Source organism: Squalius cephalus (assembly GCF_949319135.1).
Source record: "Squalius cephalus genome assembly, chromosome: 11".
Taxonomy (NCBI): Eukaryota; Metazoa; Chordata; class Actinopteri; order Cypriniformes; family Leuciscidae; genus Squalius; species Squalius cephalus.
The window spans coordinates 30,294,266-30,321,680 of record NC_137132.1 but is presented as its reverse complement, the minus strand read 5'-3'; the positions used below and the strand labels follow the sequence as shown (position 1 = coordinate 30,321,680).

Genomic DNA, 27,415 nt, shown 5'->3' with positions numbered 1-27,415 from the left:
AATGATCCTTAAACTTTCGCATGCTGTCAGCGTGTGTTGGTTGAGGCAGGATCTAGCAGGAGCAACACGTATTTATTTACAAAAAGAAACAAAAACTAATACACACTGGAGAAAACACGCGGGACGCAATTGTTTCTTGATAAAGTGACAAAGTGCCAACACTGGCCTGGTATGAATAGTACAGCGTTTTTTAGTCGTTTTCACGGATCTGTGTGAACAGGGATCGTTTTAAAAACGTCATCTGTACGGGAAAAAACGTAAAGAAAACACTTTTCTGTTTTTAGTACATTGTAGTTGTGTAAACGTACCCTAAATGAGTGTATTACAGTAACAAGGGGCAGTTGGACGAAATAGGTTGCTATAGTATCCACCAGGCACACACTAGGAAAATAGAGCCCTTATTTGAGAGTTCCGGGCAGAGAATAATTTGTAATTATGCCGTGCCGAACCAAGCTCAAGTGGAAATATAACTGGAACCATTCCTTACCATTCTTTGAACTGTTCGTCCTGACGGGGGGAAAAGTGGCTTAGGTCAACTGGAAGAAATAAACTCAGGAACCAGGAATATAGAACTAAGGGTATGTTTACAAGGCAACGATGTATTAAAACCGGTAAAGTTTTTTCTTTGCCTTTTTCGCGTACAGACGACAACGTTGTCAAACGATCCCAGTGCACACGGATCTTTGAAAACGATTGTGGCATTCTTCATGCCAGGCCAGGAGTTGGCGATGTCACTATGCGCCTATAGACTGAACACGTAATTCGCATGCGCATGACGTCACTGTTTTCACAAATTCACGTTTTTGTAGTTTATATGGAGACGATAACAGTATCATTTTCAAAAACGTCCACTTTGAAACCTGTTATTAAAAGCTTGCATTTTCAGGCCCTCAAAACGCTGTTGTCGTGTAAATAAACAGCCAAAACGCAAAAAACTTTTCTGTTTTTAGTTAAAAACGATGTCTTGTAAACAACCAAGATGAGAGCACCAAAACAGAACATAACCCTGACAAATAACCAAGAAAAAAAAAAAAACATTTTTAATACTGGACGCTTAGAACGTTCAGAGAAATAACATTTTCATAACTTAATGGGAACGTTTGCAAAACATACTTAGAACATATTTTTGTTAGCTGGGTTGTCACTGGCCAACCAATAAAACTAGCTTGGACTTGCAAGAATCCAGCTACAATGAGTCAAAAGCAAATGCCTTGCGCTAATATTTACACCGATGTAAACCAACCATTGCTTAATCACATATTGCAGCACAATTTTAACATTATGCTTTGCTTACTAAGAGATGTTTTTCACCCCTGTAGGCTGGAAGGATAGCTAGCCTTACTGGTTCAATGCTAAATTTGCTGGTTATTCTATTGTTGTCGCGGCTCTATACTTGCCTGGCCCAAATTCTGACACGATGGGGTAAGCTATTTCATATCTACACATACTATTTTGGTATGTCTTTATGCCAAACAAAGTATCATCCTCTTCCTTCTATTAGAAATGCACCGCACCCAGACCAAATACGAGGACGCGTTCATCCTCAAGGTTTTCACCTTCCAGTTTGTCAACTTCTACTCATCTCCTGTTTACATTGCGTTTTTCAAGGGAAGGTGGGTATGCAGTTAGAATGCATGAATGTGTATGAAGATTCAATATTCATCTAATGTTTGATCTGTTCTACAGGTTTGTTGGATACCCTGGAAATTATGACACACTCCTAGGAATCCGAAATGAGGATGTGAGTGTTTACACTGTTGGAAAGTGTCACATAGTCCTCCTTTGTTTGTTTAAAACTAGTAAAATGAACACTGCCAGCCACAATACACAATTCCGCAATATTTCTCCCTCAATTATGAATTGTGGAAGATATGCAGAATCCGGAATATGAATATCTCATTAATTCATGTGTGTAACTTCTTGTATGTAGTGTGGCTCCTCTGGATGTCTCATTGAACTTGCTCAAGAGCTGTTAGTCATCATGGTAGGCAAACAGGTCATCAGCAACATCCAGGAATTTGTCTTGCCGTAGGTCTTTTATGCATCCAATGCATCTTCGTTTTGTTTGCTCTTTATAGTGTATTTTATTATAGGCCTAAGTTTTCTTCTTCTCTTTCCAACAGTAAATTCAAGACCTGGTGGCACAGGAGGAAGCTGAAGCCAGCTCCGAGTAAGGAGGTGATAGATGAACCCGACACCAGTCCAGAGATCAGTCCATGGGAATCTAACTATCAGCTGCTAGTGTGTGAAGGGCTGTTCGATGAGTATCTAGAAATGGGTGAGACCTTTTAATGTAATTTAATAGATTTAACATATTTTAAAATGTAATTTATTCCTGTGATCAAAGCTGAGTATTCAGCATCATTACTCCAGTCTTCAGTGTCACATGATCCTTCAGAAATCATTCTAATATAATGATTTAGTGCTTAAGAAATATTATATCTGTTTATCAGTTCAAATCTCTATAAAAACTGGTTGTCCGGTGAATGGAAATATCCTGATTTTAAAGACATTATGTTAGGGTCACAGACAATATCCAGTCAATGAATTATTGTCTCTGACAGTTCAACTATAATGTGAACAGAAATAATCCCCTGTCGGATTAATAAATTCACTTCCCATAACCGCTTTAGACTGGTTTGTGCAATGTAAGTCTTGTTCATTTTATTCACTTATAATATCTCGGTGTATTGTTGAGAATCATGATTTGTATTACCTTTTGTTCTTATTGTAGCGTCTACTATCTAATTATAATGAAATGTATTATGAGAATGATTTAGAGAAGAGATGTTCAATTATTTATTTATTTTTTATCTTAAAGTGCCCCAATTATGCTATTTTAAAGGTTTGTAATTTTATTTTGGAGGTCTCCTGCAATAGGTTTACATGCATCACAGGTCAAAAAACACTTTTTTCTCATAAAATACATTGTAGCATCAGCTCTTTTCTCACAGTGTCTGAAACGGTCCGATCAAGGATTCACTCTCTTGAAATCCCTCCCTTCTGAGAGCCTACTCTGCTCTAATTGGTCAGATGACCCAGTCTGTTGTGATTGGTCTACTCTGCTCTGATTGGTCAGATGACCCAGTCTGTTGTGATTGGTCTACTCTGCTCTGATTGGTCAGATGACCCAGTCTGTTGTGATTGGTCTACTCTGCTCTGATTGGTCAGATGACCCAGTCTGTTGTGATTGGTCTACTCTGCTCTGATTGGTCAGATGACCCACTCTGTTGTGATTGGTCTACTCTGCTCTGATTGGTCAGATGACCCAGTCTGTTGTGATTGGTCTACTCTTCTCTGATTGGTCAGATGACCCAGTCTGTTGTGATTGGTCTACTCTGCTCTGATTGGTCAGATGACCCACTCTGTTGTGATTGGTCTACTCTGCTCTGATTTGTCAGATGACCCAGTCTGTTGTGATTGGTCTACTCTGCTCTGATTGGTCAGATGACCCACTCTGTTGTGATTGGTCTACTCTGCTCTGATTGGTCATATGACCCAGTCTGTTGTGATTGGTCTACTCTGCTCTGATTGGTCAGATGACCCAGTCTGTTGTGATTGGTCTACTCTTCTCTGATTGGTCATATGACCCAGTCTGTTGTGATTGGTCTACTCTGCTCTGATTGGTCAGATGACCCAGTCTGTTGTGATTGGTCTACTCTACTTGGTCTTACTCTGACTTAAGCGGGTCGCACACCGGACGCGCAGCTCAACGCCGCGCCGCGCCACGTCTAGGACAACTGTCACCTGAAAATCCGATAACATCAGCAATTTTCTGATTTCTGTAAATAAATCTAAAACTAAATGTATATTACAGCACAGGGTTAAGTCCATATATACATTAACTACGATTTGAGACACATAAATGTAAATTTAATATAAAACTATTTAAATGGCGCTCTGTGGCGCGGCAGGATTTTGAACACGGTCCTGAGCCGTTGCTGGGCGCCGCGGACAGACGCCGAAAGGCGCCGCCGGTGTGTGTACTCTCATAGAGAATAATGTGTTCGAATTTAAAAAACGTGGCGCGGCGCTGAGCTGCGCGTCCGGTGTGCGACCCGCTTCAGTCTGTTGTGATTGGTCAACCGCTTACAGCACGTGTCAGAAATGAAACGGTCATCTGAATATCAGCTCCAGAAGCTTCCTCAGCACTTGATACACAGTGATACAAACAGTAACGATGGTGTCAATTTTACCTTATCAATTCGAGCCAATTCAAGTCATTCTTTTGAATTGTTGCAAAGTGGATTTGCTTTCGCAGTGCAGAAAACAGTCAACAACATGTCAACAACACAAACCAAGCTCTTCCAGTTTCAGCTAACTACAGTGTTTGAGGGTCAATGTACACGTTGTTTGCAAGCAGCCAATGAAGACCAATGAAGGTGGGTATTATGCAGATTAGTTTCAAACCAATGAAGGTTTGAGCAGGAAGTGAGACTGGAATTACTGATGAATCCTTTCAGGCAGTTTAGAATTGGCTCTTTCTTAGAAAATAACTTAGGCTAATTGATTGTACTCTTTGAAACTTTGCAGGCCTTTTACACTTATAAACAGCTAGGCCTATATTACACACTACAATGAAAGGTAATATCTGACAAAAGCATAATAGGGGTACTTTAAAATAAATTAATTGTGACACACTATATTACCATCATAACAAAAACTACAATTTTAATAGCTTTCAAATTGGAGGCAACTGCAGTTTAGCACAGATGAAACGCTGATTTTGTAATTCTTTATCTTGTCAGTTCTGCAGTTTGGCTTCATTACCATCTTTGTAGCAGCCTGTCCTTTGGCTCCGTTGTTTGCCTTGATAAATAACTGGGTGGAGGTGCGTCTCGATGCCCAGAAGTTTGTGTGTGTGTACCGCAGGCCCGTTGTGGAAAGAGCACAAGACATTGGCATCTGGCTGACCATCCTAAAGTTCATCTCCTACCTGGCTGTCATCAGTAATGTAAGGGGCTTCTTAATTTATATTGATTATTTGGGGCCAAGCACCAATATGTGTGTGTCTTTTTATCCTGCATCTTCATCTGGATGGGAGACTAGAACCGTGAAAAGTTGTAAAGGTTGGCACAGTGATTAGAGTCTTTTCATCCCTCTAGTGCCAGTATACATTTTCATGTATGTCACCCCCCTTTTGATCATAAATCTAAGATTAAATGGTTGTAATTCATGAATGGTTTAAGATTTGTCTCTTTTTAAAGATACTCAGCAGATTATTACAGAGGTGAACGCGTTTCAAAAGATTAAAGTGTAAAAAAAGTTGCAGGAATCTGTAAAGCAAATGTACTGAACCACAAATTGAGCCCGCTAAATGGTTTACCATTTCCATGGTAACTCAATGTCCAGTTTCAAAACGTTTTTCAAAGGATGAATTTTGAGTGTTTAAGCTTTCGATACCTAATTTTTGATGATTAAAAGGCCATAACAAAAGCATGCCAAGTGTCCTGCTACTGGAACACTGACAATTAACATAAATCATCTTGAAATTTAGTTTAGATTATCTTGAGTCTATATACAGGTTAAAACTTATAATATGTCCAACACAATCGAATGGCGAATTGGTGGCTAATTTGAATGATTCCTTACGATCTCATTTGTACATTTTCATATGGGCTTCCTATGCCCCAGTGATGGTAATGTTTAGGGGCTTCATTTTTAATTTTTTATAAACATCATTTATTTTTTCGTACATTAAACAAATTATATAATGATACAAAATCGCCACCTATGTTTTCCTGTGAGATCGGGTTGATATTGCATTCCCTTGTAACTTATCAACAAATGTGATCACGATTATGCTATTCAGAAAATGTGATGCATGCTTATGCTGAAATATAATGAAATATTGGTAGGCTATATATAAAAAAACATCCATCATGTCATTATGTGTTGTGAGTTGGCTCACATGATTTTTAAGGGAACATAGTTCCCTGGTTTTCATGGTGCATTGTGGGATTTCAGTGCACTTGTAGGATTTTGCGATTGATACAGCCCTAAAAATGGCACACTCCCTGATCAGTGGCCAGACTACTGAACTAGGGACCTGATTGAGACACAGCCCATGTATCCTTAGCACATTTCCTCGATCAACCTTACAGTGTGTCTGCCATTATGTATGCTTGACTCATTGTTAGTCAATCAACACTGAATTGTGAGTTCAGTTACAGCTTTTGATGTCCAAAAATCTCAGTCCAAAATAATGTTAATTAGACAGGCTGTGTGTCCTGTTTAGGCGTGTTTGACGTCCTGTTCTTTTGCCAGGCTTTCCTGATTGCCTTCACATCTGATTTCTTGCCGCGACTCTTTTACCGCTACACTGCGGGCAGCATGAGCGGATACATCAACTTCACCCTCGCTGTTGCCCCTGTGGACTTCACCCAAAACCAAACATCCTGCAGGTGAAGACCAAACTGTTGATATACGATTATATAATACTGTTCAATAGTTTGGGATTGGTATGTTGGATTGGGATACATTTAGGTACTGTATATGCTCACCAAGGCTGCATTTATTTGATCAAAAATGTAATTTTATTCATGTGACGTCAAAGCTGAATTTTCAGCATCATTACTCCAGTCTTCAGTGTCACATGATCCTTCAGAAATCATTCTAAAATGCTGATTTAATGATCAAGAAACTTTCTAATAATCAATGTTTAAAACAATTGTGCTGCTTCATATTATTTGATAAATAGAAAGTTTAAAAGAATAGCATTTATTTGAAATAGAAGTCTTTTGTAACATTATAAATGTCATTTTTGATCAATTGAATGAGTGCTTGCATAAAAAAAATGTAACTGAACCCAAAATTTTAATGTTAATGTTTGTACCGCTTTATAAAACACCTAGAAATCACATAACTAAATAGTAGAAGCTCTTTGTGTCAGTCGGGGAACATCTTTTCATGCTGTTTTCATGCTGTTCATTGTAAGGTTAGGATGTAAAACAGACTGAATAAGAATGCACTCGTTTACATTTTTGCAGTATTACTGAGCCCATGACCTTGTAAATCTTGTATATCATTTCTATTAGGTTGTCTGCAGTATTTAAATCAGGTATTCAATTAATATTTTAATACATAAGCCATTATGAGTGTTAATCAAGATTTTTTTTTATTTTATTTTTTTTTCAGATATCGAGGCCTCAGGGATGAGAAAGGACGGCACACACAAGAATACTTTCATCTGCTTGCCATACGACTGAGTTTCGTCATTATATTCGAGGTGCACAGTCTAGCACTAGTTTGACCAAACACAATTTTGTAAACTTTGCACATACATTTGTTCTGATAATTATGGAAGCTTGTTTCTGCCACTGAATACAAAATAAAAAAAAGGCAATTGTGAAAAAGGTCATTTTTAAAGTGTAAACACATGAATCGGATATGGTCGCAATTGAAAGAACGCGTAAACGGACGGTCGAAAAATCAGATATAGGCAACAAATCAGAATTGGGCATCAAGACCTGCAGTGTAAACGAGCCCTATGGGACAAAGTGTACGCGCGTTATGCACCCGCCCATAGGCTCATATTACTAATGCGCCCTTTAAATAACAGGTTTCATTGACTTTAGACCAGGTTTCAGTTGGTCAATGGCGCAGTCTATTTCAGTTGCCTCAAAATAGCAATGCGCCAACAATGCGCCAGAACACACCTTTGTTTTCAGACCAGCAGCCCATGGACGAACAAATGGGCGCAAATGCATTTGCTATTTAAACAACGTGGCACAGAATATGAAAATGATAACTGCGTCGGGCTGAAACTAGGAAAAAACACTTTTGCATTTCGCCGGATGTATGATAGGGCGCAATTCTGACTTTTTTAACGCAATTGCGAGTTTATATCTCACAATTCTGACTTTTTCCTGCAATTGCAAGTTTATATCTTGGAATTCTGACTTTTTTTGTTGTTGAAAAAAGTCAGAATTGTGAGATAAAAGTCACAATTACCTTTTTTTACGTTTTATTTGAAACATTTTTTATGTTTTATTTATGTTTTATTTCGTGACGGAAACAAGCTTCCATATTAATGAGATATGAGATATAGATGATTATAAATTGACAACAGAACACAATTTATAAAGTTGATGATGGGTTTTCAGCATGTTGTACTCATGATTGGACGGATTATTGACTGGATGGTGCCAGATATTCCAGAGGAGGTGGAAATTAAGATCAAAAGAGAGCATTACATGGCCAAAGAGGCACTGGCTGAGAATCAGGTGACTTTTATATCGACGAGTTATGACATCGTATATTAAAATGAATATAATAATACCTAATTATTATCATTTTTTCAATGTTGATTCCTCATTCCTCACACACTTTAAGTTTTCATAAACATTGACTCTCCTGTCCTTCTTCAGTGTTTGAGTAAAAGTGTCCTGGAGGAGGTGGAGAGGCAAACCTTCGAGCTGCGACGAAGAATACAGAGTCCTACAAACAGTATCTCCCCTTCCTCCAGTCCATCTCCTGAACACGTGGACAAACCTCCACCCTGACAGTCTGATATATGACGCTTTTTTATAAGTCAGGCTCTACAGTGAATAGATGTCTGTAAACTGTGGCCTATTCATTGTCAATAGGCAACCACTTTACTTTTAATGCTGTCCCAAATAAAATACATAAGGATCAAATTAGTATGTCTTGCATTATATTGAAAATAGTATACGGAATGTGTGTGTATTATATATAGGGTAACATGGGGTAAGATGACCCCCCCCCCCCCCCCACCACCACCATATAATTTTTTCTTCTGATCATAGATGACACAAAATCTCATGTCAACACTTTTGATGAATGGCTTCGCTATTTAATTTTGTCATTTCATCTGAATATCGACATTTGTGAGATTTAGTCAGTCGAAGGTTTGAGGTTAATTGATCTAATTGTGTGTCTCTGGAAAATATTGATCTATGACATTGTATAATGTTGAATATCAAAGGTTTTTTTTTTTTGTGCGTCTATTTGTTAATGTGGGATTTGTGGACACATAAATGTTTTCGGATTTGTCATGTAATAGTTTTTATTTATAAAAAGATCAAATAATAAGATCAAAGATGGGCCACCAGAATTGGCGGAGAAGGCTCAGAGTGGCACTTGTTAAAGTGTTATTATTTTTAAATGTAATAGCCTACTAATTGTAATTAACGGGGTTATTATTTAATATATCCATTAATTGGATGTATATTACAGACAGCTTCGCTTTCTTATATAGTCATTTACACTTTCTGTAAAAGTTTATCGAGGGGATATAGGCTATATATATGGATTATTGTAGATTATTACATTTATTGTAAAATAAAAGAAAAACAAAAGGATACATTTATTGTTTTTTTTTTGTTGTTGTTTTTTTCATTAAAAAAAATTGTGCATATAGACATTTTCATGTATAAGAAAATATAGACCAACATATTATAAAAAGTGTAATAAAACTCCCTCCCCCAAATTATTCATATCTGTAAACTAAACCATTAAAAAGGGGACAAAATCTAAATACCCCCCCAAAAAAAAGTCTGTCGAGGAAAGAAAACTGCTTCAAGCCATTTCACGGGGTCTTATGAACCTAAAATGGAAGTGAATTATTTTTTAGGTATATAAAGCTGGTGTTTACATGCATAAGCAAACACCAAACGTAAACGAATGTACTTTCCCGTGAACAGTGAGGTACTTTTAACATAGTGTGTTAAACACATCCGTTCACATTTCATTGATGTGTGTAACAACAGTTCCCTCTGCTGGTCACAGGATCAACACTATAAAACCAGAATTTTTTTTTTACCACATTTTTTTAAACAGGCTAACTATCGATGATATGTTCTTCTATAGTTGCCTATTATTTTTAATAGTTGCCTAATTATATCCATCCATCTGGTACCAAGCTAACTAGCACAAGTTTTCATTTTTTCAGATGCCACGGACCAACAAATATGATCAACCTGGTGCGATGCTGTGAAAATTAATATTATGAATATGCGTAAAATAGTTTTTGGAAAATATTTTGTTTCTCCTTTGCTACATTATTACGTTTTTCTACTCACTATATTACTGTGCTGTACAGATGTATTAATTATCTATTTTAATCGAATTACTTATTTAAATCAACGTTTTATTTATTGTATTATATATTTCCATGGGACTGTTTCTGAGGGATGAGTCTGAGGGAAGAACAGGAGACAAGGGTAAGGAGAATGCAGAAGACAAAAGGAAGGTAAAATAAAAAGTGAACCCCCAGAAACAGTCCCACGGACCCAGCCCCAAACCCCATCTCTGCAATAATAATTAATAAAGGCTGGTTTAAAGTACTTCTTCCTGCCTCTATCAGTGCTCATGGGTAGCCTAAATGGGTTCCATTCAGACCTCAACATTAAGTATTTTACTGTTATATGTCAACAAGATTCAACAAGACATTTTCACCTGGCTATAGGCCCTATGTTTAGATCTGTTGTGGTATTTATGCAAATTAGCACAGTATACGTAATTAGATTATGCATCGTTTGCCCATGTTAACAAACAATTAAAAAAACAAACATTTTTTTGTTTGTCTTGATGTAAGTAATCTGTAATTGTCATGGTGATATCTAAAGGTTAAATTGTTTATCCTATTTACGTGAGAAAAATAATGAATAGGCGTATATTTGGGTCTTCCCCTAATGGGCTTCATCGGTTTTTTTCCCCCTTACTCAGTCAGGACATATTGAGGATACAAAATCAGTTGAGTTTTGTTTTTGTTGCAATTTGTCCTAGGTTGGCCCCTATTTTGGCTTAAAATGACTGGACGACCAGTTTGAAGTCTATAATAAAACCGAAGGACTTTTATTTTGGAATTACGCTCAACATTGACGCTCATGGCTTCACATGCGCGAGGAGGCGGGCGCAAGTTTTCCCGGGATTTTGGGGCCTAGTCAGTAAGCAAGCAAGCAAGCAAGTAAGTGTGAATTGTAATATTTTTAATTGTTCTTTGACATTCGCATTAATAAACCATATAACAACAGAGACGTCACGTACTTTAAACAATCAAAGGTTTACTTTCATTTTACCCTCACAACAATCACTCACACTGCTAAAAAAAAAAAGTTGCTAGCATTCAGATGCGGGTTAGCATAATAACTTTTATAAAATAATCTACAGTTCATTTGGACGTATTCTGAATATATGCTTTATTGACAATCGTTTATAAAATAAGCCTTTTTGGATGTCTCGTGGTAATATTCCCACTGGTTAATGTTGCTGATAATGAACACATAACTATTTAACAACATAACTATGTGATACAGGCTAGTAACATTTTGAAGTGCAGGTTTGCGGATGCTTACTGAAGAATTGATTTGTTGATCTGAATAAGCAGCTCATATGTAGATATTTACATTAGATTTAATGTTATCTAATGCAGGGGGTCTCAACCTTTAGAGACCCATGGAAACTACATGTTTTATATAGTTTCTCCTTACAAAACCTGCAGCTGTGTTTTGGTGGTGTAAACCCTGGATCTAATGTAGTACATGTCATGGTAATACAGTGTTTAAGATCAGGCTTTCACGTTGTTTTTGTCTTTCAGCTGACTGTCATATGCTGCTGTAGAAGCTGAGAGAGAGAGAATCATCATTGACTGACACCGAGAGGCCGGCCGCAGAATGCCGCCTGTGTCTGAAGTGGACACGGGTCCGGTTGAGGAAAGCTCCGGGGGTCTTGAACGCTCAGACTGCCTCTGTCCGATCTGTCTGGACATATTCCTGGAGCCGGTCACTCTTCCCTGCACGCACACGTTCTGCAAACCCTGCTTTCTGGAAACCGTGGACAAGTCCAACATGTGCTGTCCGCTTTGCCGAAAGCGTGTGTCCACGTGGGCACGACTCAACGGCCGGAACAAGACCTTGGTCAACATTGAGCTGTGGAGACGCATACAGGACGCTTTCCCCGCCCAGTGCGAGCGGAGAGTGCAGGGAATTGATGATTGTGATGATGCTGGTATGCTGAAGCCGTATGTGCTACATAACCGTTTCATGGTAATGCATATTACATTGATTAATCGCTTTCTTTTACCCTCCCCAGTGCTGATTTCAAGACCTCGAGTATGTCAGCCAGGAGAGCTGAGGAAAGAGTACGAGGACCAGATCAGCAAGGTGAGAGATTCACGATGGTCTCGTCTCTCTCTGTTAAGATGTGGTGGATTTTTAGCCAGCATTCACTGAAATGGCAGGTGGGCCTCCATGAATGCACATTACAGACTGCAATCCCATGTTTACATTGTTGTTCTGCCAACAACACAATGGTTTGTGTGTCCTATCCTGTCCTGCTCAGGGCAGAATGCTGGTTCCAACTTTTCCAAAACCAAAAAATTGTTTTTTCCGTGCACATAATATTTATAGTTGTTCATACACATAATTATAATTACACTTAAGATTTATTATTATTAGTAGTAGTCAGGGGTGTAACAATGTATCTGTCATAATATATCGCAATACAAAAATGCAACAATTGGCGCTTTTCCATTACCAGTACCAGCTCAACTCGCCTCAACTCGCCTCGGCTCGCATTTTGCTCCGTTTTCCATTGCAGATAGTACCTCCACAATAGTACCGCGTCGTTATATCGACGCCACAGGAAACTGCCGTGACTTAATCTTTTACGCGAGACGCGCGAGACACACCCGCTACCCACACACACAGGACAATGGAGGAAATCGAGTGTATGCTGTTTTTGGATGTTTTTGTTTTTGCTGTTTTTTATTCAGGATACGCCGTCTGGCGCGTGCAATGATGACGCAGTGAATAGTGACGATTCTCTCTGACCAATCAGCAGTCTGCCGTGTTTTCACGTCACATTTTAGTATCGCCTCAGCTCGCTTAGAACCTCGCCGGAGGTGGTACGAAAAAAAGTACCTGGAAGCAGGTACAGGTACAACTTTTACACAGTGGAAAACCAAACAAAGCCGAGTCGAGCCGAGGCGAGCTGGTACTGTCTAGTGGAAAAGAGCCAAATATGTATCATGGATAGTGACAATATGTATTGTGTGAGAAAAATTTAAAGTTTACAGAGTTTTAGTGTCATTACTACATACAACTAGATAAAATGTTGAACATAATGTATAATAATGCAATGGGGAAATATATATTTGTGGGTCCTGATAATGCCAAATGTCTTATGTTACCAATAAAAAGTGGCCTACATTATATTTTAAATGTATCTAGTCAGTGAAAGAGAGCAAGCAAGTTCGTCTAAAATAATTCTGTATTTTCAGCTTCAGAATCCTGAATATTTTTATTCTGGTGTCACTATTGTCCTGTGCTTTGGGTTTCCAGCACGAAGTCCAAGCCTATTCACAAACACCCCCCACCCCCAATGTAAAACCAAATTTACCATTTTAATCAACAGTACATTTTTTGTTAACCTTTTATCATATGTCTTGGAGTGTCGCAATAATCGTGAGTTCAGTATAGTTATATGTATCTAATCGTGACATGATGAGGGTATTGCTACACCCTTAATTATTATTATTACTAATAAATATATATATTATTTTTTTTCTTTTTTTCTTTTTTTCTTTTATTTTTTTTCCAGAGATAACTGCTTTTTGCTGTTGTACCTTTGAAGTCATCTGCATAAATATGTTTTCATTTATGAAATTTCAGTTATGGAAACCTTTTTTCAGTACATGGTCTTTTAGGATTAAGACCCGTTCACACCAAGGATGATACTAATCAGAGTTGTCAAAAAGTACAGACTTCGGTACCATGTCGGAACTGTAATTTTAAAAATGTGGCGCTTTGAGCGGAATGGTAAACACCTCTGATTGGCCATTGTGTTCACGCGCTCATCGGATATGTCTGTGATTGGTTACAATGATCAGCGCTTCATAAACATGTTGTAAATATACAGGGTGGGCCATTTATATGGATACACTGTAATAACATGGGAATGGTTGGTGATTGTAACGAGGTTCAATATTATATTGCAAGGAAGGAAGAAGACAGGGGTCGGCGTGACTGAAACACTCACTTTTATTTAACAAAAGAAACAAATAAACAAAAAGGGCGCACGTAGCGCATTCACCGTGCCACGCACAGCAATAACAAAACGGGACAAATAACAATCACAGCTTCCACAAAACACAGCGTACAGGTGAGGTTCCAGTCCAACTCTCTCCCTCATCTCCTCCCGCATGCTGGCTTATATCCGGTCTCTCCACACCAATCACTGCAATCAGACACAGGTGTTCATCATTTTGCACTTGACCTACTTACTCACCGATCGGCCCCCTCCTTTCTCTCCTGCTACAGACTTCGCAAAACCACGCCCCCCTCGCCACATACCCCCACCGCCCGACTCAGGCCGGGGAGCCATCCGGCCTGCAGCCTCCCCCCCCTCCTCCTGGAGAGGAAGTCAGCCACAACCATCTGTACACCCGGCCTGTGGATCACCTTGAACTTAAAAGGCTGTAAAGCGAGATACCAACGAGTGATCCGCGCGTTGGTATCCTTCATGCGGTGGAGCCACTGCAGGGGAGCGTGGTCCGAACAGAGGGTGAACTCCCGTCCCAAGAGGTAATAGCGGAGGGTGAGAACGGCCCATCTGATGGCCAAACACTCCTTCTCTATGGTGCTGTACACCGTCTCTCTCTTAGAGAGCTTCCGACTGATGTACAGCACCGGCCGCTCCTCACCCTCTACCTCCTGGGACAGGACCGCGCCCATCCCCCTGTCCGACGCGTCGGTCTGTAGGATGAAAGGGAGAGAAAAGTCAGGGGCATGTAAGAGCGGTCCGCCACATAAAGCAGCCTTTATCTGGGTAAAAGCCCGCTGACACTGCTCCGTCCATTGGACCGTATCTGGTACCTCCTTTTTAGTTAGATCAGTCAGCGGGCTGGCGAGGTCCGAATAATTAGGCACACACCTTCTGTAATAACCCGCCAGCCCCAGGAACTGTCTAACCTCCTTTTTGGTCTTGGGTCTCGGACAAGTCGCAACCGCTGCTGTCTTATCAATTTGGGGACGCACTTGTCCATGACCCAAGTGGAAGCCCAGATATCTTACTTCCACCCGCCCAATTGCACACTTCTTCGGGTTGGCCGTGAGCCCAGCTCGTCTCAGCGTCTTCAGGACAGCCCGCACCTGCTGCATATGACGCTGCCAGTCACCACTATAGATGATGATATCATCCAAGTAGGCAGCGGCATATGCAGCGTGCGGTCGGAGAATCCTGTCCATCAGACGCTGAAACGTTGCCGGAGCCCCGAACAACCCGAAAGGAAGAGTGACAAATTGGTGTAACCCAAACGGCGTGGTGAAAGCTGTTTTTTCTTTGGATAATGGAGATAAGGGGATCTGCCAATATCCCTTGGTTAAGTCCAATGTCGAATAAAATCGAGCAGTACCCAGCCGATCAAGCAATTCGTCAACCCTTGGCATTGGATAAGCGTCGAACTTCGACACAGCATTCACCTTCCTGTAATCTACACAGAACCGGATCGAGCCGTCCGTTTTAGGAACTAAAACTATCGGGCTCGCCCAGTCACTGTTAGATTCTTCTATTACTCCCAACACCAGCATCGACTCTAATTCGCTTTGCACAACTTTCTTTTTGTGCTCTGGCAGTCGATACGGCCGGCTGCGAATCACCACGCCCGGCCATTGGATTAGAATGAGCCGTCTGGAAAAGCATTTCCCGACGGCTTTTAGGTACCAACAACTGAGTTGTATCCTGCTTTGATTGGGCATCTTGGGTTACCCGATACAACTTATCTTTTATGATTGTAAAATACGGATAGGTGAGCGGTTGGTCCGTGTGGAGAAGCTGGCCGTCGATAGAGCGAACCTGATCAAAGGCATGTTTCAGCGTGTCATCCTGGGACTGTTCCAGGGGAAAATCATCGCGCTCTGTGAGGATGGTTCTCTCCAGTGCGCTCTGTTCCCCTGAACCAATACCCAGAGGTTCCGGATCAGCTTCTCCCAACTGAGCAATCGCCACCTTCCTCTTATCTTTTTTTACCCAAGAAGCATCCGCACATAAATGACCCAATAACTCATTAAACGCTGGCCAATCTGTCCCCAAAATCAGCGGATGCCGGAGGTGCGGGTTAATCGCCACCTCCACACTATGCTTTTGTCCCCTAAATTGAATATCCACAGGCATCACCGGATAATTCACCACTTCCCCGTGCACACACCGTACCTTAACCATGCGGCCATTATCTAATGCCTTAGGTTGAATCAGGCTTTGGTGGATAGAGGTTTGGTTACAGCCTGAATCCACCAGAGCCTGAAAAGTACCCCCCTTTATACTCACGGGTATTTGGTACAGGCCAGCTTGATCGGGGGCAGCTTGCGGCGCGTCGGGGACCCGGATCAGCGTCCCCACCTCCATCACCGGACACCGGTCAATAAAATGACTCGGGTCCCCGCAACGCCAACAAGCCGGCCCGGGCCTCCCCGCCGCTCCAGTGGCAGGAAGCGGGTCAAGGGATTGGCGTGGAGAGAGAGGCAGCGCAGCCTGGGGAGAGAATCCCCCCCTCGATGGGCCCCCTCCCCGGGGAAGAGGCCTGGGGGAAGATACCGGTTCTGCGGCACCCCCTGTCCTCCACCTTGGAGCTGGTCTCGGTGGCAGATTCCCCCGGTACCTGGGAAGGGGAGAGGGCTTAGGAGGGGGGTTAGAGAGAGAGAGAGAGAGAGAAGCAGATGGTAGGGGTTCGCCGACCCCCGGGCACGCCACCATTTGGTCCTCCGCCAGCTGGATGGCCTGGTTCAGCGACGTCGGGCGGTGACACTGGACCCACTGCGCGGTCTGCGCTGGCAACCGCGCCACGAACTGCTCCAGCACCACACGATCGATGATTTCCTCGACGTCGCTTCCGTCGGCCATCAGCCACTTGCGGCACGAGTCCCGGAGCTGTTGGGCCATGATGAAGGGTCGACCAGACTCCTCGAGGTTCAGCGTCCTGAACCTCTGGCGATGTTGTTCCGGAGTCCGGCCAACCCGCTGGAGAATGGCCCGCTTGAGATCCTGATAGACCAGGAGATTCTGGACTGGCAGTTGGTGCGCGGCCACCTGCGCCTCTCCGGACAGCAGGGGTATCAGCCGCATTGGCCAGTCCGTCGAGGGCCATCCCTGGTCCTCAGCCGACCTCTCAAACAGCTCCAGAAATGCCTCTGGGTCATCCTGGGGCCCCATCTTGTTGAGAGGTATCGGCGAGGACGAGTCTTTGTACGATGGGGGGACGGCCCTAACCTCCCGGTCTATCCAGCTCCGGAACAGCTCGCGGTCTTCTTGCTGGCCTCGGAGGAGCGCCTCGAACCTTTTGTCCTGCTCCTCCTTTATGGCCAGCAGATGCTGATGTTGTTCCTGGTGAAGACCAGCGAGCGATTGGATGATGTCCGCAAATGGCGTTCCTGGCGGAGCCTGCATGGCGGCGGCGATCTTCTTCCTTCCCGGGTTTGGGCACCAGTGTAACGAGGTTCAATATTATATTGCAAGGAAGGAAGAAGACAGGGGTCGGCGTGACTGAAACACTCACTTTTATTTAACAAAAGAAACAAATAAACAAAAAGGGCGCACGTAGCGCATTCACCGTGCCACGCACAGCAATAACAAAACGGGACAAATAACAATCACAGCTTCCACAAAACACAGCGTACAGGTGAGGTTCCAGTCCAACTCTCTCCCTCATCTCCTCCCGCATGCTGGCTTATATCCGGTCTCTCCACACCAATCACTGCAATCAGACACAGGTGTTCATCATTTTGCACTTGACCTACTTACTCACCGATCGGCCCCCTCCTTTCTCTCCTGCTACAGACTTCGCAAAACCACGCCCCCCTCGCCACAGTGATATTAAAGTCCTGTTTGTGGAACATTAGTATATGTGAGGGGGCAAACTCCTCAAGATGGGTGGTGACCATGACATATACTAATGTGCCACAAACAGGACTTTAATATCACCAACCATTCCCATGTTATTATTACGGTGTATCCATATAAATGGCCCACCCTGTACATCAATGACGCTCTTCACCACGCGTTGCACAGATACAGACGTCTATCAGCGGACAGCTTGTGCTTTCAAGCGCTTTCCCGCTCACGTTTTTTTAAAACACTTCTGTGTGTTCTCAAACGCTCCCCTGCGTTGATCATTGCAGCCAATCACAGACATTTCCTATGAGTGCGTGAACACAACGGCCAATCAGAGGTGTTTACGAGTAGGGCTGTCACTTTACGTTCGAAAATCGACTGCACAATCGATCGGACCAACCAACGCAATTTTTTCGAAAACGAAAATAGGGAATCGATTTTAACGGTCTTTTCTTGGAACGCGTCCAGCTCGTCACGATACGCCCGCAGCGAACACGCGTCACACAGCGTCTGACAAACACGCATAAAAGCAAATAATACAATTATGCTGCATAATGTGTCTCTTTTTACAACAAAACTGTGAATTCTGCCGGTATGCAGACAGTCTCACGCATACAGATACAGATTCGGGCTACGGTCTACAATCGCCTACGTAGGCAAAATTTGTTTGACATTTCTAATGGTAAACACAGCCATGTTGAAGACTGCAGTAATGTTTTTCATTGATGTTATGGCAGTCCACTCTGCTTATTGTTTTTTCGAGAATGTTGCACTCCTGTTTGTCATTGTGCACTAAACTTCACGCACGCCAATAAATCAACAGGAATATTTGCTGACTTGTGCGCGTCTCAAGCGCGGCGCGCCCTCTTTACGTTCGTCCTAATGCCTGTTAGTTGTCCGTGAATTTGCCCATATTTGGCGTTTAAAATGGAAACGTCTTTAGACATGGAAAATCGATTTTACAATCGATTCAATGAACACATATGTCTCAAAAATCGAACATGATTTTTTCAGAAAAGTGACAGCTCTATTTACGAGTACCCAAGTCGGTTTTTTATGACAACTCTAATACTAACGATAACAATAAAGGTATATTTCTAAAAATCATTCTAAATGTAAAAGAATGACAGTCCACACCCCTACTGTGATGTTAACGACTGAGAACCAATATCATTGTAATCAAGTTTTTAGAAGGATTTTCTCCAGCTGATGAATGATAAAAACATCGACAGCCAATCAGAATCAATTCCGCTTTAAAGAGCTGGAGCATTTAAAGTGGCAGACGATAAAACTGCAGCGCGCGCTTAGAATAATCAGAACGATACTGTGTGTTGGTGTGGATGCTAATATAGTTATTGTTATAGAGCACAAGATGCAAAGAGTGCTACTGGGATATAAAGTCTGTGTCTCTGTGCTCTTTGGATATGGGATAGTTCAACTTGCAAAAAACATATGAGGCCAAGGTACTTGAATTTATAAAATATGTAAAAAGCCTTGATTTATACATTACTATAACATTTTAAAAACATTCACATACATTTTGCAATCGACTAGTCGACTGAATGCCACTAAAAACTTCTGCTGTTGAAATACATTTTTTTTAAATATAATATTAAGTTTAATTTTTAAAATGCTTAACATGACTAATTTAAAAATAGCCTTTGTAAAAATATATGGTAAAACATGTAAACTGTATAAAACATTTAGCTAAATGACTAGTATTTCCAAGTCGATTAGCTGCAGCAGTATCTTTAATCGACTTGTCAAAGAGTCTCGCACATCCCTAGTGTGCACATTGTTCATTTTAGTGCAAATAAAATCAGCGTTTGTTATTGATGTTTTGTTGTTGTGAAGGCTGTCATCATCTGGTCTCTTGCTTTGAACAGCTCGTGGAGGAGAAGCGAGCTCTGGAGGAAGCCGAGCGGAGAGCCAGTGAGGAGTACATCCAGCGCCTCCTGGCTGAGGAGGAGGAGCGTATGGCGGAGGAGAGGAGGAGACATGAAGAGCAGCAGCTGGAGAACGATGAGAAACTGGCCAGACTGCTCAGCCAAGAGCTGGTGAGGTCACACATCAGAGTGACATGCACAGTCAGAAAAGTGCAGCAACACTGTTTTAATAACATGTCAAAACAACTATAAAATCTGACAACGGACATTTGGACTGTCTGAGCATAACTGGAGGATGTGTAAATAATCTCATTCGGTGTCCCTAATGTTTACACACATTGAAGCATTGACTCCATTTGGCAATCTCAGCCTTAAGGATTGTTACCCAACCTTATAATTTATGCGAATATAAGTTCATCAGTATCTACAAATTAAAGGGATAGTTCACTTTGAAATTAAATTTTGGTATGTTTGAGCTTACCTCAAGGGCATCCAAGATGTAGGTGTCTTTTTTTCCGCAGTAGTTTCAATTTTGATATTTTTAGGTCAAACCGTTCTTGTCTGACAGTCATATCATGCAGGTCTATGGTCACGGTCTCAAAGAGCATGAGTCCAAATTAAAACAATTCCTCATCGTCCAAATTAAACAATTCCCCATCGTAAGTACACATTGATGGCCTAAGACACGAAACGAGCGGTTTGTGTGAGAAAATGAACAGTATTTATATAGTTTTTACCTCTTATAACACAGCCACGTCCAAGTGATCTGAGGGCGCGCGCGCTTCCTATTGTGTGACGTGTGCGCAGACTGGTGCATAGATATATATATATACACTAGAATAGATTCCGCCTTGGCTACGGCATTCGTTCCAATGAACTGCCGTAGACAAGGCGACATCTAGTGTATATATCTATGCACCAGTCTGCGTACACGTCACACACCAGGATGCGCGCGCGCCCTCAGATCACTTGGACGTGGCTGTGTTATAAGAGGTAAAAACGATATAAATACTGTTCGTTTTCTCACACAAACCGCTCGTTTCGTGTCTTAGGCCATCAATGTGTACTTACGATGGGGAATTGTTTAATTTGGACGATGGGGAATTGTTTTAATTTGGACTCTGTGCATGCTCTTTGAGACAGTGACCATAGACCTGCATTAAATGACTGACAGACAAGAACGGTTTGACCTAAAAATATCAAAATTGAAACTACTGTGGAAAAAAAGACACCTACATCTTGGATGCCCTTGAGGTAAGCTAAAACATACCAAAATTTAATTTCAAAGTGAACTATCCCTTTAAAATTGGATGACCCTACTGAGTTGCAGCATCATTTAGAAAAGCTAAATCTGCATACATTCTGTGCATTTTTTCTTATTTTACTCATTCTTAAAACGTTTTTTATATTTTTTGATTATTTAATTTGAAGTATTAGGCCGGCGACACACTGGCTGCGTGGCGTGAGCGTGGCGTTTCTGTTGTGTTGTCAGATGCGTGGCGTTTTCTATGTCTTTGCACACCAGAAACGTGTCTAACGCTGCTGCTGCTGCTAGGTGACATATTGGTGATATATTTGACATATGGGGAGAGAGTTGTGGAAGGCCTATACTTCATGTTAAACATAAATATATAGCAGCAAAGACAAACGTCGGCAGTATTGACAGGTTACAAACTCGTTCTGTATTGACAGGTTTAATATTTGAAAATCGATAATTATTTATTTTTTTTTAATTACATTTATATCTGCATTTATGTCAAAACCTAGAGACTTTCAAACATCGAAATGTCATTTATTAATATGTATTCGTGTCAAAATGACACATAAACATATTTTCCTATTCTATTTTGCCTGGAAACGCTTCCAACACGCTTGCGTGTCGCGTGAAAAATAGGCGTCGGTTCTATTTCTAGCATGCACGCGTTTTTCCGCGCCTGAGACGCGCGTCACGCAGGCAGTGTGCAAGCTCTAACCTGTTAACATGGGAGCCGAAATAAAAACGGACACGCTACGCAGCCAGTGTGTCGCCGGCCTTATGCTATTTTTAAGGTTCCTAATTTTGTTTTGGAGTCTCCTGCAATAGGTTAGGGTGTTAGGGTTACATGCATCACAGGTCAAAAACCACTTAATGTTTTGATCAAGGATTCAGTCTCTAAATCCCTCCCTTCTGAGAGCCTACTCAGCTCTGATTGGTCAGATGACCCAGTCTGTTCTGATTGGGCTACTCAGCTCAGATGACCCAGTCTGTTGTGATTGGTCTACTTAGCTCAGATGACCCAGTCTGTTGTGATTGGTCGACTGCTTACATCTCTTGTCAGAAATGAAACGTACATTATCATATTTGAATTTCAGCACTTGATAGTGATATGAACAGTAATGATGGCGTCAGTTTTACCTAGTGCTGGGCGGTATGACCAAAAATCCATATTACGGTATTTTTCAAAATGATACCGGTATTATTTTTTTTCCAACCACATTTTCTACTGATTGAGAGAAGAAATACTGCAGTAGATTGACTTAGAATGCCCCATTTTAAAAATCCACACTAGTATTAATACAGGTTTGCAAGGCTGTTTACAAAGAGGTGCCAGCAGGAGGCGCTGCAGAAATAGCGGTTTCCCCGGTAACGGCTGTACACAAAACAGTGCAGCGATCATAAACGCTGCTTTATCAGGAAAGATAAAGAAAGATTCAATTGAAATAACATCAAAACTTTTCTAAAGACTTCAGATACATTCATATTAAAACACCCACCCCGCGTTTTGACTTTGAAACGTGCAGTGCTCATGTTTATTCAACGATGTCAATGCCAACCACAAATAGATTTTCCAAAAGGCTGTGTTGATATTGTGAACCAATGTATGGGAAGCACTGTAATTTAATTTGACAGCTATCAATTATAGTTTAACCTCTCCATCTTCACCGTCACGCTCAGTAACACACACAGCTGTGCCTCACCACGGTGCAACTAGGGCTGTCGCGATAACCGCAATATCGCAGGACCACGCTACTGACAAGCCAACCGCAGAGGAATTCAAGTAACCACAGCAACCGCGATATTCACGTCTTTTCTTTTTTCATAAGGCGAAACCATTCTTGTTTTGAACTTCGTGCATGTGTATTGAATGTTAAATAAGTTAATAATGATAAGACGTGGTGATCATGGTTTTATCATGGTGACTTGTACAGAGGCTTCGTGGATTTGCACTTAAGCCTAAACAGACAGTGAATGAGAGAGATCGACTGAGCGCGTGCGATTACCTGCGTCTGTCTTTGAGGTCAAGTCATACTCGTGAAAAGATTGCCGTGTCCAAGGAAAGTTAAATATTTGTCCTGTCATCCTTTTAACGTTTAAAATAAAGGGGATTTACCATGAATGGCATCAGCGACAGCGCTGGTCAGCATCCACAGCGCGAGGAACTCGCGGTCGCGGGAAACAAAACTCAGTGAGTCACGCATTGAATCAATGCCATTTGTCTCTATTAAGTGAAGCTTCAGCGCTATGCGACGCATTGCTGGTCAGCTGAGCCTTGAAAAGTGGAGCTCAAAGTTAAAAATAATTAACCTTGTTTCACTACTATCTTTTAATGAATCAATCAGCGTTTTTGAACGTGTTGTTGAATGAATGGTTTAATGACTCACTCAAAGACAGTCCGTTGCCGTAACAACTGCGCTCTGAGTGACAGGCTTTCAATGCGCAGATCGAGACGCTGTTTAGATTCGGTTTATTTTATTTTTTTACAGTCTATGGTTTATTGGTTACTGAAAATGTACTCGTTTTTGTGCATGCTGACCACATCATGACACTTATTTATATAGCAACAAATAAATCCAAATAAATTAATAAATGCGGTAAAACCGCATATCGCGCTATTGAGCCACTCAAAATTACAGCAAGGGAAAATCCTTCACCGCGACAGCCCTAGGTGCAACAGTGAAAAGACCCTCTCAAACAGTGTCGCGCCGCGTTCCGCGGTATATTAAAAATTCACATCACAACAGAAATAAACACCGGTATTCGGTATGAACCGCTATACCGCCCAGCCCTAGTTTTACCGTATCATTCCACATCCTTTTGAAGTGCTGTAAAGTAAATTTGCTTTCACAGTGCAGAAAATAGCGTCTTGTCATTTCAACAACACTATTCTTCAAGGCCTCAACTACAACTACAATATTTCACAGTGAAAGTAGACATTGTTCACAGGCAGCCAATGAAGACAATAGGCAGGCATTATGCAAATTTGTTACAAACCTACATTAGTTTGAGCTGAAAGCAAGACTGGAATTACTGATGACTCATTTCAGCCAGTTCAGAATCAGTTCTTTCTTTTGAGAAGAAAACACCGCAATCGGGGATGATGCAATGCAGATTTGTGGTGTTTTTGCAGAATTCAGGACCGATCTCTGAATCACCATGGATCGTCAAACCTACCGATGCTACGCCAGCTAAGAAAACAAAACCAAATAAGGGAGACATTGAGAAGTGAGTACCTGCTGTTGAACCCCAGTGTATCAGTAGTATAACTCGTCTTTTCAGGCCTGGTTATTGTTGAAAGTATTGAAAGAGGGTTTTTCTAATGCACTCCATTCTCTTATATGTCAGGTTTTTGCGTCCAATGCCTCATAAACCGCCGAGCAGTTCTGACAGCAGCCCAGACTCCTCTCTGATGGCTAATAAGGTGATTTTAAAGATGCTTTGATTGTCTTTTCTCATAAATGAAATGATTACAAAGGAAATAATGACGTCTTTCAGAGGGTTTTTCCTGGGTCAAAATTGGTCTTCGGTGGTGGCTGACCGACATGGTCATCCACACACAGCAAAGAGTACCCTAGTACCCACATGATCCGCAAGCCCAATATTGACAGTTAATGTTAAATTTAAAATAAATACAAAGAAACAGTTTGTGATTTTTTTTTTTTTTAGGTAATTTACTAAACATTGTCATAGGCCTAAACATACTGTGGATTATTAAGGCTAAATTTTACTAAACACGCTTGCTAAATGAGGTAAGCACACTTACTTTCTCATTTCAGATTAGGGGTGGGAATCTCTAGGCACCTCACGATTCGATTCAATTACGATTCAGAGGGTAACGATTTTTTTTTTTTTTTTTACTTGGTACTTTTAAAGCAAAGTATTTATGATGACCCATAACGAACTTACTTCCATCTTCCTATATTAATTTTATTAATAAAACAAATGGAAGTGATTTGAACATTGCAAAGAACCAACAGGAAAATAAATGTGTGCCTGTGCTAGCAGCGTACTTGTAGTAAATGAATACAAACTTCAGCATATTCTGAATCTCTAGCATTTAATTATAGACTTCTAACCAACATCCTCTTGTTATTTCCAATGAGCAATATAATACTTCAGACAAAAAAAACACTTTGCTGTAGCAAAATCACAAACAGTTTTTGTTCAAAAATATAGAATGATGTACCAGCTCTCATAACGTTAATGCTTGTGGACTTACGCATATTCTGAATTATTAGTAACATACAAAGCCTCTCTTATTCACAACTAAATAATAAAGAGTTATGACTTGAAATGTTTGCTGTATACCACAATCAAAAACAGCTTATACAAAAAAAGTGAATGAACATCTGCAGAGAGCACAGTCAAAATGTAACTTTTTGTGACTGGCATTGCACATATTGCAGGGCAGTACAACGTACATATAACAGATCGGTTTACAGTATATTGATGTGAAAACTAAATAGGCTCTGTTATGTGCGCGCCACAGACTGCACGCGCGCTGCACCCGCTAGAGTTCCGCCTTTTGCGTTCCGTCAATATTACGTTATTAGAAAAAAAAAAATTTTTTTTTAGAGAATCGATTTTTTGACATTTGTGAATCGATTCAGAATCGTCCACGTCCACATCGCGATGCATCTAAGAATCGATTTTTTTTCCTTAAAGCCTGTTTTTTATTTTAATGTTTTAAAATATAAATTTTTCCTGTTAGCAAAACTGGATTTTCAGCATCATTACTCCAGTTTTCAGTGTCACATGATCCTTCAGAAATCATTCTAATATGATGATTTGATGCTCAAGAAAGATTTATTATTATCATCAATGTTGAAAACATTTAATATGTGTGGATACTTTTTTCCCAGGACTCTTTGATGAAAAGAACAGCATTTATTTAAAACCAAAATATTTTGTAACATTATAGATGTCTTCAGTGTCACTAGGGATGCACATTTTCCAGATTCTGATTCCAGATTCCAGGTATCGGTGCATCCCTAACTATCCCAAAAAAAAAAAACTTGATCCAAAACCTTTGTAGTAGTGCGTGTGCAAAGTTCATGCATGCTTAGTGTTTCATTTTAAAGATTATAAATGTATAAATGTTCCTTTTTTTTTTTTTTTTTTTTCAGGAGAACATTCTGAGCCCTCCAAAACCCCTCACAGCACCATCTGTGGAGGACGCGGTTAAACAGAGCGTGCCTGTGCCGGACTGCAACGGGAAACCCTCCACCTCCAGCTTCATTCCCAGCTGCTCAGAACACACTTCTGTTTTTAACAGTCCCAACAGCAGCTCTTCGAAAAGGAAGAGTTCAGAGGTCGAGCTTCAGAGTGAAGCGGATCTACACACTAAGAGGCCGTGTTCTTCTCCGCGGTGCGAATCTCCTTTTTCACTCGACAGCCCTTTTCTGTCTGAACTGGCGTGGCACGAGGAGACCTTGCGGAGTCGCTGGCACCAGGAAGAGGAGGACCGAAGATTGGCGATGCAACTTCAGAGAGACCTGAACCGTCAAATCGCCGTGGACCGCAGGAAGGGTTCGGCCGATAGCTATCAGCTCCGGCAAAAAAGCACTACGGCTTCCACGAGTACAAACACGGATGAGGAGAGTACGATAAAGAACATTAGTACGCCGCGGTCGACCAGGAGGAACAGCACGGGATGCAGGGACGAGGGGAAAACTGAAAAGAGACTGTCTGGAAGTGGGGCAGCGACCCCTGGGAAAAGCCCCGCCTCTTCTCCTGCAGCAACGGTCCCGACTAGCTTGAAGAAGGGGGCGAAGCAGACCACCCTTACGGAGATGTTCCCCAACATGAGCAGCTGAAGGATCTCTGATCTGCTTCCTCAAACGCCCCACAGACTCGAAACAGATGTTAGCAGGTGCCGCGCTGCTACGAGAGGACGTCGTGCAGCCGCGTTCTGTTATCTCGTTCGGCTTCTGCTCGACATCTTTAGTTGCTAACACTCCTTCAGTGCCTTTCCAGAGAGGTTCATACTGTAAAGTCATGACGGTTTTGGAATGGTTTTCGTTCATAAAGTCATGACTAGCTTAGAGATTGAAATCGTGTGAGTGCTGCAGAAGAAACTCATTTTGTAAGCATTTGCAGGCATTTTCAATTTGATTAAAATAAAGAAAAGATTACTTTACAGAATTTTGTTTTTTGTTGTCGTGTGTTTTATTTGACAAGCAGAATGCTGAAGGCAAGGACCTAAATTATTCCTTGTGGTTATTACACACAATAAATAAACATTTAGGCCGACATTTAAGATTTATGTATTTGAATTTCTTATCAAATTTCAATCTATTTGGATTTACACAGTTTTAACAAACCAATTTGATGTGATCCACATTTATTAGTAATGAAACCTGAAAGAAACCCATAAGATTTCTGCACTCAAAAAAATCTATTTGGTTGTATTTGAATAATCATA

General features: G+C 41.2%; 2 protein-coding genes across 3 annotated transcripts in view; both read left to right on the top strand.

Moving 5' to 3' along the window:
* The window catches only part of ano7 (anoctamin 7), a 30,959-nt gene extending 21,659 nt beyond the window's left edge, over positions 1 to 9,300 (top strand). Inside the window, exons 15-24 of the mRNA XM_079885515.1 lie at positions 1,320 to 1,422; positions 1,502 to 1,613; positions 1,687 to 1,741; positions 1,931 to 2,028; positions 2,124 to 2,278; positions 4,749 to 4,954; positions 6,268 to 6,404; positions 7,138 to 7,228; positions 8,106 to 8,225; positions 8,370 to 9,300. Coding sequence (XP_079741641.1) covers positions 1,320 to 1,422; positions 1,502 to 1,613; positions 1,687 to 1,741; positions 1,931 to 2,028; positions 2,124 to 2,278; positions 4,749 to 4,954; positions 6,268 to 6,404; positions 7,138 to 7,228; positions 8,106 to 8,225; positions 8,370 to 8,504 — 1,212 coding nt within the window. The 3' untranslated portion in view covers positions 8,505 to 9,300. The remainder of the gene's footprint in view (positions 1 to 1,319; positions 1,423 to 1,501; positions 1,614 to 1,686; positions 1,742 to 1,930; positions 2,029 to 2,123; positions 2,279 to 4,748; positions 4,955 to 6,267; positions 6,405 to 7,137; positions 7,229 to 8,105; positions 8,226 to 8,369) is intronic.
* A 1,543-nt stretch (positions 9,301 to 10,843) lies between these two features.
* rnf168 (ring finger protein 168) lies at positions 10,844 to 27,135 on the top strand. 2 transcript variants are annotated; one of them, XM_079887114.1, is made up of 7 exons: positions 10,844 to 10,930; positions 11,561 to 11,970; positions 12,055 to 12,125; positions 19,734 to 19,904; positions 24,122 to 24,216; positions 24,337 to 24,412; positions 26,118 to 27,135. In XM_079887114.1, exons 2-7 carry the CDS (start codon positions 11,637 to 11,639, stop codon positions 26,805 to 26,807), a joined length of 1,437 nt encoding a protein of 478 aa, XP_079743240.1. In that variant the 5' UTR covers positions 10,844 to 10,930; positions 11,561 to 11,636; the 3' UTR covers positions 26,808 to 27,135. The 2 variants fall into 2 exon arrangements, with proteins under 2 accessions (XP_079743240.1, XP_079743241.1); XM_079887115.1 differs by having other exon boundaries at positions 10,858 to 10,934.
* The last annotated feature ends 280 nt before the right edge of the window (positions 27,136 to 27,415 follow it).

Bases quoted from the DNA above. Each gene is read 5' to 3' on its own strand.
- rnf168 (XM_079887114.1), top strand. From the start codon at position 11,637: ATGCCGCCTGTGTCTGAAGTGGACACGGGTCCGGTTGAGGAAAGCTCC. The intron at 12,126-19,733 runs GTGAGAGATTCA...TGCTTTGAACAG, and splicing joins ACGAGGACCAGATCAGCAAG to CTCGTGGAGGAGAAGCGAGC. The intron at 24,217-24,336 runs GTGAGTACCTGC...CTTATATGTCAG, and splicing joins AATAAGGGAGACATTGAGAA to GTTTTTGCGTCCAATGCCTC.